This window comes from Lampetra fluviatilis, chromosome 54, assembly GCF_964198595.1.
Source record: "Lampetra fluviatilis chromosome 54, kcLamFluv1.1, whole genome shotgun sequence".
Classification (NCBI taxonomy): domain Eukaryota; kingdom Metazoa; phylum Chordata; class Hyperoartia; order Petromyzontiformes; family Petromyzontidae; genus Lampetra; species Lampetra fluviatilis.
In genome coordinates this window covers 6,903,412-6,915,891 of record NC_136328.1, presented here as the reverse complement: position 1 = coordinate 6,915,891, position 12,480 = coordinate 6,903,412, and the positions used below count along the sequence as shown (strand labels likewise).

The window sequence follows — 12,480 nt, the reverse complement described above, 5'->3', positions numbered from 1 at the left end:
GGGGGGGGGGGTGCAGTGACGAGTGGCTGTGGTGGATTGGGGCCAGCGAGTCACGGGCGGGAGAGTGTGACGGTGTGACGTGGGTGTGATGGGTGCGCAGTTGGAGGGGAGTGATGGGTGTGATGGGTGTGAGGTGGGTGGGAGGCGATGGTGGGTGGGAGTGAGATGTTTGCCGTGGTGGGTGGGTGGGGGGGGAGGCGATGGTGGGTGGGAGTGAGATGTGTGGTGGTGGGTGGGAGTGAGATGTGTGGTGGTGGGTGGAGGGAGAGGGGGAGGAGATGGTGGGTGGAAGTGAGATGTATGATGTGGTGGGTGGGTGGGGGAGGGGGGGAGGAGATGGTGGGAGGGAGGAGGAGAGAGAGGCGGTGGTGGGTGGAAGTGACACGTGTGGTGGTGGTGGTGGGTGGGTAGGAGGAGGAGGGAGGGGTCTGTGTGTTGTCGCCGAGCTCCGCGTGGGGTCGCCATCGCTGCAACATTCAGTGGCGCCCGCTCGCCCGCTCGCTCGCTCCATTATTCAAGATGCGCGACCCCCAAATCTAATCCACACGGCGCGCCCTGGACACCGCAAGGACACGGAAGTACACACACACGTACACACGCACACACACACGTACACACACACACGCACACACGCGCTCGCGCGGCGTACAGCAGAACTGGCATTCTAATTGTTTTCCCGTTTAAACAATTAAAATCCGGCACACACACATACACACACACATACATACACACATACACACACATACATACACACATACACATACATACATACACACACATACACACACACGTGTTTGCGTTAAACGAAAATGGCCACCCTCCTGCGCAAAATCGGCTTCAGCCGCCTGCGTCCGCCCGTCGTGACGCGCAGCCCGAAGGTGTCCAGGAAGGGCACGGTCAGCGTGGACGTGTTGAGGGCGAACAGCAGCAGCAGCACCGGCGGAGCACAGCGGCATCAGCAGCAGCATCAGCAGCAGCAGCATCAGCAGCAGCAGCAGCATCATCATCAGCAGCAGCATCTCGCGGGGGTTCTCAACGATTCGGGTACCAAGGACAGCGCCTCGGACACCAAGAAACAGCAACAGCAGCAAAATCATCATCATCAGCAGCATCATCAGCAGCAGCATCAGCAGCAGCATCATCATCATCATCAGCAGCAGCAGCAGCAGCATCATCATCAGCACCATCATCAGCACCATCATCATCAGCAGCATCCGCGCGCGGCAGCAGCAGCAGCAGCATCAGCATCATCATCAGCCGCGAGCTCCAGCCACTGCCGCCAGGTGCGCGCCCGCCGCCTCATGAAGGAGCTGTCCGAGCTGAGCCGCCTCGGCCGCGAGGTGCTCAGCGTGGAGCTCGTGGCCGAGAGCCTCTTCGAGTGGAACGTCACCCTGCGGCAGATCGACCTCGAGTCGGCCCTGTGGCAGGACTTGCGCGAGGCGGGCGCCGACGGCGTCCTCCTCAACCTGACCTTCCCCGAGAACTTCCCCTTCTCGCCGCCCTTCATGCGCGTGCTCAGCCCGCGCATCGACAACGGCTTCGTGCTCGACGGCGGCGCCATCTGCATGGAGCTGCTCACGCCCAAGGGCTGGTCCAGCGCCTACACGGTGGAGGCGCTCGTAAGGCAGTTCGCCGCCAGCCTCGTGAAGGGGCAGGTGAGGGGGGTGGGGTGGGGGTGGGGGGAAGGGGGGGGGGTAGGTGGGTGGGTGGGGAGGGTGGGTGACGGGGGTGGGTGGGGGGTGAGGGGGGTGGGGTGAGTGGGTGGGTGAGGGGTGAGGGGGGTGGGGTGAATGGGATGAGGTGGGTCGTGGTGATGTAGGTGGTGGTGGTGGTGATGTTGGTGGTGGTGGGTGGGGGTGGAGGTGGGTAGTGGTGATGTAGGTGGTGGTGGTGGTGATGTGGGTGGTGGTGGAGGTGGGTAGTCGTGATGTTGGTGGTGGTGATGTGGGTGATGTGGGTGGTGGAGGGTGGTGGTGGAGGTGGGTAGTGGTGATGTAGGTGGTGGTGGTGGTGATGTAGGTGGTGGTGGGTGGTGGTGGATGGTGATGGTTCGGGTGGAGGTAGGTAGTGGTGGTGGAAGTGGTGATGTGGGTGGTGGTGAGTGGTGGTGGAGGTGGGTAGTGGTAATGTTGTTGTTGGTGGTGATGTGGGTGGTGGTGAGTGGTGGTGGAGGTGGGCAGTGTTGATGTTGGTGGTGGTGGTGGTGATGCGGGTGGTGGTTGGTGGTGGTGGTTCGGGTGGAGGTGGTGGGTGGTGTTGGGAGGTGGTGGTGGGAAGTGGTGTAGGTGGGAGGTGGTGGTGGTGGGAGTTGGTGGTGGTGTTGGTAGGTGGTGGTTGGTGGTGGTTGCGGTGGGTGGTGGTCGTGGTGGTGGTGGTTCGCGTGGAGGTGGTGCAATGCATCGGCCGGTCATCTCAGTCAGTCGACCCGTGGCACCTGCTGGGTCTGCCCTGTGACCTCCTGCCGACGGGCGTTCGACACTTCACGTGGCCTCAACGTGCACCTAGCCTGGCACAGGCGCCACTTAGCTACTACACGTGTAGTAGCTACTACACGTGTAGTAGCTACACATGTAGTAGCTACTACACGTGCAGCTACTACACGTGTAGTAGCTACACGTGTAGTAGCTACTACACGTGTAGTAGCTACGGACCCCGCACTTTTAAGGGCCCCGCGCTAAATGCTTTCAAGCTCTCACTTCCGGTTCAGTGATTCTGCAATTGCTCTACTACTATAGTATCACTCACCTTTTGCCCTTCCAAGGACGGGTATTGCAGTCAATCTGAAACTTGCAAGCGAAAAGCAAACCGCGACGTCATATTCATTGCATTAATTCGAGTGCAATTTGTAAGGCCGCGGTGACACAGACTCATTTCATTTAAAGGTTATAATCCGTTATAGTAATAGGTTTTTACCCTTTCAACTGGTACAAAAACTGGCACCTTTATACAAGGGATCATGTTTGCAATAACCGCAACACAAGCAGTCAAAATGCAAACAAAAAGAAACAACTCTGATAATGATATGCACTGTCCTTGAAGTTGATTGGTCCACACCCGAGACAGCTTTTCTTAGAGCCTAGTCTCCATTGGTGTTGGACCAGATGACGCCAAAAGGCGTACAACTCAAAAACAGCGCACTATCAGAGTATTCAGAGCTCGGGGTAAGCATTTACACTATGAGACATCTCCTTTACCAGTGGCAAAATATAGTGATAGGTTTTTACCCTTTCAACTGGTTCCTACCAGTATAATCTGATGACGAGTTAAGGGCCCGCTGAACCCGTAGTTGCCACGTGGCTCAGAGGTCAGAGACGCTGAGACGGCACCGCTGAGGACCTGGGTTCGACTCCACGCTGCAGCCCGTGTCCTCAAGTCGCGTGAATTGATAGTTTGAGTTTGGTCATCAATGCGCAGAGAGAGAGAGAGAGAGAAAAAACATCCCCACTCCCCCCGACACGTCAAATTGGGTTCCGTGCTTAATTCGGATAAAATACAAGCTCTTGAGAATTAAAATACCGCATCGGTTTGATTGTCGCATTTGCTTAATAAGCCATAGCGTGCTGATGAGAAGCAGATGAGATGTTAACTACCTCGCCTGGTGTGCAGGAGGTCGTGGGTTCGATACCGACCCTGACGCCTGCTGCTGTATATTTGGAGTTTGCGTGTCTCTCTCTCATCATCATCATCATCACGGTGGCTAGGAGATGTTAACTACCTCGCCTGGTGTACAGGAGGTCGTGGGATCGATCCCGACCCTGACGCCTGCTGCTGTATATTTGGAGTTTGCGTGTCTCTCTCTCTCCCCGTGGTCGCGTGGATGTTTCTCCAGGTCCCTCCGGTGTTTCCCCTCCACATTTAGAATCAGCATCGCTCGTTTGCAATATCCGGCTGCTGCTACACACTTCCACACGACGACACTAAGCCGCTTCGTGGAGCCATCGTTTGTGATGGACAGGTCGCTTCTGAAGAAGAACCACGTGGAGCTCAGTGGGAAACAATACAAATATAACGTCCAGAGGACGGTTGATTGAACAAATTCTACTTCACCGAGTGTTAACATCCCCAGCGTTTAACAGTACTCTCCTTTTTGTTTTTGGGTTGTCACCAACACTGGGTAAAACAACATGCGCAGTGTCGTTCTCTTCTAGCATGTGTCCTTTAGCATGTGCACCTTTAGCATGTGCACCTTTAGCATGTGCACCTTTAGCATGTGCACCTTTAGCATGTGCACCCTTAGCATGTGCACCTTTAGCATGTGCACCTTTAGCATGTGCACCTTTAGCATGTGCACCTTTAGCATGTGCACCTTCAGCATGTGCACCTTTAGCATGTGCACCTTTAGCATGTGCACCTTTAGCATGTGCACCTTTAGCATGTGCACCCTTAGCATGTGCACCTTTAGCATGTGCACCTTTAGCATGTGCACCTTCAGCATGTGCACCTTTAGCATGTGCACCTTTAGCATGTGCACCCTTAGCATGTGCACCTTTAGCATGTGCACCCTTAGCATGTGCACCTTTAGCATGTGCACCCTTAGCATGTGCACCTTCAGCATGTGCACCTTTAGCATGTGCACCTCTAGCATGTGCACCTTTAGCATGTGCACCTTTAGCATGTGCACCTCTAGCATGTGCACCTTTAGCATGTGCACCTTCAGCATGTGCACCTTTAGCATGTGCACCCTTAGCATGTGCACCTCTAGCATGTGCACCTTCAGCATGTGCACCTTTAGCATGTGCACCTTCAGCATGTGCACCTCTAGCATGTGCACCTTTTGTTCTCTTTTAGCCCCGCCCCCCCCAACACGTTCCATTCATTGGCTACCACACTCAGATAAGCTCCTCCCCCACTCCTCCCTCCCGTTAACTTGTATTTAAGAACTTGTATCTTGGAATGTTTTGCCTCACTTGATACAGCAAATCTGGCTGTGACGGTCCCACCTGGTGACGGAGACTTGTGTTGCCTCCGAAACGTCGTGATTTTTATTATTTTATTTCTATTATTACTTCTATTAATTTTAATTTTATTTTTTACCTACGTAACTTTACCGACAAAACCTAAGAGTATAAAATTCTGTCGCGTAATATTGGTCTGCAAAGGCAATCAGGCCAATGGACTTGTGAATTGTTTGTACCCTTTGGTGAAGACAGATGTGTATGTGCCTTATATTGCCTTAGGGGCCGTCCATAAATGACGTCACGCACCTAGGGGGGGAGGTCAGACATTTGTGACGATGGGGGGTTGAGAAATGTGACGTCACATCAAAATGCGCAACTTTAAATAAATATAGACAACACGTTCTACTTAATTAAATAGACTTTTTAATAAATATTTTCTCCTACAACATCAGAGTGCAGCGCCACATTAAATACGCACTACAATGACAATAGTTTAAAGCGATTTGAAGCATGTTTTTTTTTTGGGGGGGTGGGCAGAGCTTTGTGTCGTCATATTTGAGGGGGGGGGGGGGTCTGACTTTTTGTGACGCCGTGTGACGAAGGGGGGGGGGGGGGTCAAACATCGTTCAAAATCGCGTGACGTCATTTATGGACGGCCCCACAAGTAGCAAATCCCGCAGTCCGTCGTGAGCTAATTCATCTTGTTGCAAGTGCGTGGGGCATCATGGATGTTTCTCACGATGATTGATAATGTTGAATTTCTTTCGCACCGTACGTAGCCAACCATGCCAACCGGAGGTGCGCTGGAAAGACAACAACGAGGTGGTTGTAGTTGTTTGAGGAGATATTGATAATGATGACAGAGATGGTGGAGATGATGGTGGTCGGGTAGTGGTGGATGTGGATATGGTGAGCATAGTGAGAGTGGTTGTGGAGATGACTATGAAGGGTGATGATGGTGGTGGTGGCATTGATGTTTATTACTGGTAACCTCCTGGTTACACCAGCCCACAGGGGATTATTGTGTCCGTCCGTCCGTCGTGCATCCAAAAATGGGAGGGGTGGGGCTGGGTGGAGAGGGGAGGGTGGGGAGGGGCTGGGTGGGGAGGGAGGGGCTGGGTGGGGGGTGGGAGGAGAGGGCCTGGGTGGGGGTGGGAGGGTGGGGCTGGGTGGGGAGGGCAGGGTGGAGAGGGGCTGGGTGGGGAGGATGGGGCTAGGTGGGGGGTGGGAGGGTGGGGAGGGAGGGAGGGGCTGGGTGGGGAGGGTGGGGAGGGGCTGGGTGGGGAGGGTGGGGAGGGGCTGGGTGGGGAGGGTGGGGATGGGTGGGGGGTGGGAGGGGTGGGGCTGGGTGGGGAGGGGCTGGTCACCCCGTGGTGCCCTTATAAAACTCAACGTTTAACCTACTCACGCCGGCTTGTGCCCGCCCTCACAGTCGGCCATATTTGCGGAATACACCACGCCGCCGTTGACCCTGGCCATTGACCGAGCAACCCAACGTTCCTACCAGCTCCCTCCGCAGGAATGTGTTGATGATGGTGGTGGTTGGGTAGTGGTGGATGTGGATATGGTGAACATAGAGAGAGTGGTTGTGGAGATGACTATGAAGGGTGATGATGGTGGTGGTGGCATTGATGTTTTTTTACAAGCCCTGTCAGGACAATCTAGTCGCAGGGTTCATATCGTTCGTCACCGCCCACTTCCCACTGTGCACACAAAGACAAAGAACCACCCGTGTAGACAAAGATCCCCCGTATAGACTTAACAGACTGTAGGGGCAAGTGCTGTTTGCGAGCAGCACCTATGAAGGCCGGCACGGCACACGAGGGGGTGGGCGGCCAGCACCACGCCCGACCGCCTTTGTCTCCCCATACACTTACACACACTTACACACACTGACACACACTTACTCAGACTGATACACACTCACACACACTTACACACACTCACACACACTTACACACACTCACACACACACACACTGACACACACTTACACATACTTACACACACTTACACACACTTACACACACTCACACACACTTACACACACTCACACACACTTACACACACTCACACACACTCACACACACTTACACACACTGACACACACTCACACACACTTACACACACTCACACACACTTACACACACTCACACACACTGACACACACTCACACACACTCACACACACTCACACACACTTACACACACACACTCACACACACTTACACACACTTACACACGCACACACACTCACACACACTCACACACACTTACACACACTCACACACACTCACACACACTTACACACACTCACACACACTGACACACACTTACACACACTTACACACACTCACACACACTTACACACACTCACACACACTTACACACACTCACACACACTCACACACACTCACACACACACACACTCACACACACTCACACACACGCACACACACTCACACACACTTACACACACTTACACACGCACACACACTCACACACACTCACACACACTTACACACACTCACACACACTCACACACACTTACACACACTCACACACACTCACACACACTTACACACGCACACACACTCACACACACTCACACACACTTACACACACTCACACACACTTACACACACTCACACACACTTACACACACTTACACACACTTACACACACTTACACACGCACACACACTCACACACACTCACACACACTTACACACACTCACACACACTTACACACACTCACACACACTTACACACACTCACACACACTCACACACACTTACACACACTGACACACACTCACACACACTTACACACACTGACACACACTTACACACACTTACACACACTCACACACACTCACACACACGCACACACACTCACACACACTTACACACACTTACACACGCACACACACTCACACACACTCACACACACTTACACACACTCACACACACTCACACACACTCACACACACTCATACACACTCACACACACTCACACACACGCACACACACTCACACACACTCACACACACTTACACACACACACTCACACACACTTACACACACTTACACACGCACACACACTCACACACACTCACACACACTTACACACACTCACACACACTCACACACACTTACACACACTCACACACACTGACACACACTTACACACACTTACACACACTCACACACACTTACACACACTCACACACACTTACACACACTCACACACACTTACACACACTCACACACACACACACTGACACACACTTACACATACTTACACACACTTACACACACTTACACACACTCACACACACTTACACACACTCACACACACTTACACACACTCACACACACTCACACACACTTACACACACTGACACACACTCACACACACTTACACACACTCACACACACTTACACACACTCACACACACTGACACACACTCACACACACTCACACACACTCACACACACTTACACACACACACTCACACACACTTACACACACTTACACACGCACACACACTCACACACACTCACACACACTTACACACACTCACACACACTCACACACACTTACACACACTCACACACACTGACACACACTTACACACACTTACACACACTCACACACACTTACACACACTCACACACACTTACACACACTCACACACACTCACACACACTTACACACACTGACACACACTCACACACACTTACACACACTGACACACACTGACACACACTTACACACACTGACACACACTCACACACACTTACACACTCACACACACTTACACACACTCACACACACTCACACACACTCACACACACGCACACACACTCACACACACTTACACACACTTACACACGCACACACACTCACACACACTCACACACACTTACACACACTCACACACACTCACACACACTTACACACACTCACACACACTCACACACACTTACACACGCACACACACTCACACACACTCACACACACTTACACACACTCACACACACTTACACACACTCACACACACTTACACACACTTACACACACTTACACACACTTACACACGCACACACACTCACACACACTCACACACACTTACACACACTCACACACACTTACACACACTCACACACACTTACACACACTCACACACACTCACACACACTTACACACACTGACACACACTCACACACACTTACACACACTGACACACACTGACACACACTTACACACACTTACACACACTCACACACACTCACACACACTCACACACACGCACACACACTCACACACACTTACACACACTTACACACGCACACACACTCACACACACTCACACACACTTACACACACTCACACACACTCACACACACTCACACACACTTACACACACTCATACACACTCACACACACTCACACACACGCACACACACTCACACACACTCACACACACTTACACACACACACTCACACACACTTACACACACTTACACACGCACACACACTCACACACACTCACACACACTTACACACACTCACACACACTCACACACACTTACACACACTCACACACACTGACACACACTTACACACACTTACACACACTCACACACACTTACACACACTCACACACACTTACACACACTCACACACACTCACACACACTGACACACACTCACACACACTTACACACACTGACACACACTGACACACACTTACACACACTGACACACACTCACACACATTTACACACACTCACACACACTGACACACACTCACACACACTTACACACTCTTACACACACACTGACACACACTCACACACACTTACACACACTCACACACACTCACACACACTTACACACAATCACACACACTCACACACACTTACACACACACACACTTACACACACTCACACACACTTACACACACTTACACACAATCACACACACACACACTTACACACACGCCACTCAACACTCCACACGTGCGTCAGAGATGACGCGCGCCGGCACGCGGCGAGTGACGTCACTCGCCACGGTGTGACGTCACCGTGACGCTCCGGCCGTTGTCGAGGGGAACGGAAAATTCTCTCCGCGGTGCTGGGGGACAGGAGGAGGGTGAGGGGGTGAGGAGGAGGGTGATGAGGGTGAGGAGGGTGGTGAGGGGGGTGAGGAGGGGGGTAAGGAGGGTGAGGATGAGCGCGGTGTGATGAGGAGGATTGATTCGTTCAATCACCCAATCATCGTTATTTTATCCGCCAATATCGCCCCTCAGTACAGTTGAGGCATCGCAGAATCACGATGGAATGAGAATATTTACGTCGCCTGCAGAAGGAATCCGATGAGCTATGAAGCTCTTCACTTCACGCATGTTCAGTAGCGAGACTCGCGGCGACTGAGCGAGGAACCGTGAAGTGGTAAATAAATAATAAGTGTGGAAAACTTACGTTTTTTTTAAAATAACACAAAATATCTTCTTGGTTCTTTCGGTAAAGTCACGTAGAAGGGAAGTAATACAATAATACAAATTAAACATAATAAAATAATTCTCACGACGTTTCGGCCACAACGCAAACAGCCGTCATCAGGTGAAAACCAGGTCTGTCGAGGCGACAGCGTCTGAATGAAACAGCACACGTGCTTGGAACATAGAGACTCGATTAGCTGAGCCTTCTTATCACGGAGCTTGTTGAAGGATCTCAAAGTTATGTGGAATCTCTCCTTTAGATTCTACGGGAAAGCAAGTGTGAAGATATGTAGAGTCTTGAGATCTCATAGTATAAATGCTTACCCCGAGCTCTCAATACTCTGATATTGCACTGTGTTTGAGTTGTACGCCTTCTGGTGTCATCTGGTCCAACACCAATGGGGACTAGGCTCTAAAGAAAGCCGTCTCGGGTGTGGACCAATCAACTTCAAGGACAGTGCATATTATTATCATTATCAGAGTTGCTTCTTTCTGTTTGCTTTTTTGACTACTTGTGTTGTGGTTATTGCAAACATGATGCCTTGAATAAAGGTGTCAGTTTTGTACCAGTTTAAAAGGGTAAAAACCTACTACTAAGTCTTGCAGAAGTTTATTTTATTTTATTGCGTGTCTCTCTCCCAGTGGTCGTGTGGTCTTTTTCTCCAGGTCCTCCGGGTTTTCCCACCACATCTAGAATCCACGCCAACGCGTTTCGAGTGATTTGGCGGCTATAAATCTCCACGTGATGACAAGCCACTTCGTTGGGCTATCATCTGTGGCCAGGTCGCTGATATAGTTCAGTGGGCCTTAGCTCGTACAATAAAATAAAAAAAATGTTGAGTTTAATAGTGTAGATGTGCCATGCTTGTGCGTGATTTTTCTTCCTTGTGTTGCACACTCGAAATGAAGCACGTGGGCAGGTGCTCCAAATCGAGGGCAAGCACATTTATGTATTGTGGTTAATAGCAATCTTGTGAAAAACAGCACCGTCACTCTGTGAAATGCAACAGCACGTGTCACACACAGCAATTCTTCCGAGACGCCATTAACCACGTGGCTGGTTTACACGTGAGGTTATTCATTAACCCTGCCAGCCACCTACAGGCCCGACTCAGTCATCACATGCTGCTGTACACATGCGTCGATGCACTGCACAGCACATCAGGACTTTCACAGAACCACACTTTACTCCCTTGCTGCACAAGGATATCATTAAAAGAGTGATCCATTCTTAATGTGCCACACGTGTCTTGCCACCCTTTACCCCCTCCTCCCCCCCCCCCCCCGCCTCACAGGGGCGAATCAGCCGCAAGAAGAAGGCGTTCACGAGAAAGGAGGCGCATGCGACGTTTCGTAGCCTCGTGAAGACCCACGAGAAATACGGATGGGTCACTCCGCCGTCCTCCGACGGATAGAAGTCGCCTTGACCTCTTGACCTCTTGACCTCTCGTGGTGTGCATCGTTGAGTTGGCTCTGGCTCCCCACCACACCACCACCACCAACCCACCCACCCTCACTTACTATCGGTCATTAACGAAGCCGCAGCCGCGACACCCGTTGGCGTGGTGAGTGTTGTTGGGACCGTGAGAGAATAGAATTACACTGGCCAACACAAAAAAAAACATTTTTTTCCGGCCTGGACTTTTGCAGCTGTTTTAGACTAATTTCAGGGTGCTGATTACAAATCTGATCTCAGATTTGCTCCATCACATCTCATTTTTATGCTATCGGTATACCCCATTTTCATTGATTTTACCCGAAATTAACTCTGTCACTTATGATTGCAAGTTGTTGCGAGTCAGTGACTGCTTTAGTGTTAAAATATGGTGCTGTATTTTTAGGATAGTGTGTTTATAATATCATTTTATGTAGATATCCACATTTATTTAATACTTTTTCTACCGCAGTTTTTATTGAAAATGCAATATTTGATATCTCAAAAACCTGATGTGATAGACAAAAACTGCTAGATTTGGAATCAGCACCCCACAATTACCTTAAAACCGTTGGAATACCTTATGCCAGAAAAAGTGTGTTGACCAGTGTTATCAGTCGGTGAGTGTTGACCCCCATCAA

At 50.9% G+C, this 12,480-nt stretch overlaps 1 protein-coding gene across 1 annotated transcript; it reads left to right on the top strand.

Moving 5' to 3' along the window:
- Window positions 1-335: 335 nt before the first annotated feature.
- UBE2QL1 (ubiquitin conjugating enzyme E2 QL1) lies at window positions 336-12,153 on the top strand. Its single transcript, XM_078879416.1, has 2 exons — window positions 336-1,655; window positions 11,700-12,153. Exons 1-2 carry the CDS (start codon window positions 810-812, stop codon window positions 11,817-11,819), a joined length of 966 nt encoding a protein of 321 aa, XP_078735542.1. The 5' UTR covers window positions 336-809; the 3' UTR covers window positions 11,820-12,153.
- The last annotated feature ends 327 nt before the right edge of the window (window positions 12,154-12,480 follow it).

Bases quoted from the DNA above. Each gene is read 5' to 3' on its own strand.
- UBE2QL1 (XM_078879416.1), top strand. From the start codon at position 810: ATGGCCACCCTCCTGCGCAAAATCGGCTTCAGCCGCCTGCGTCCGCCC. The intron at 1,656-11,699 runs GTGAGGGGGGTG...CCCGCCTCACAG, and splicing joins CCAGCCTCGTGAAGGGGCAG to GGGCGAATCAGCCGCAAGAA.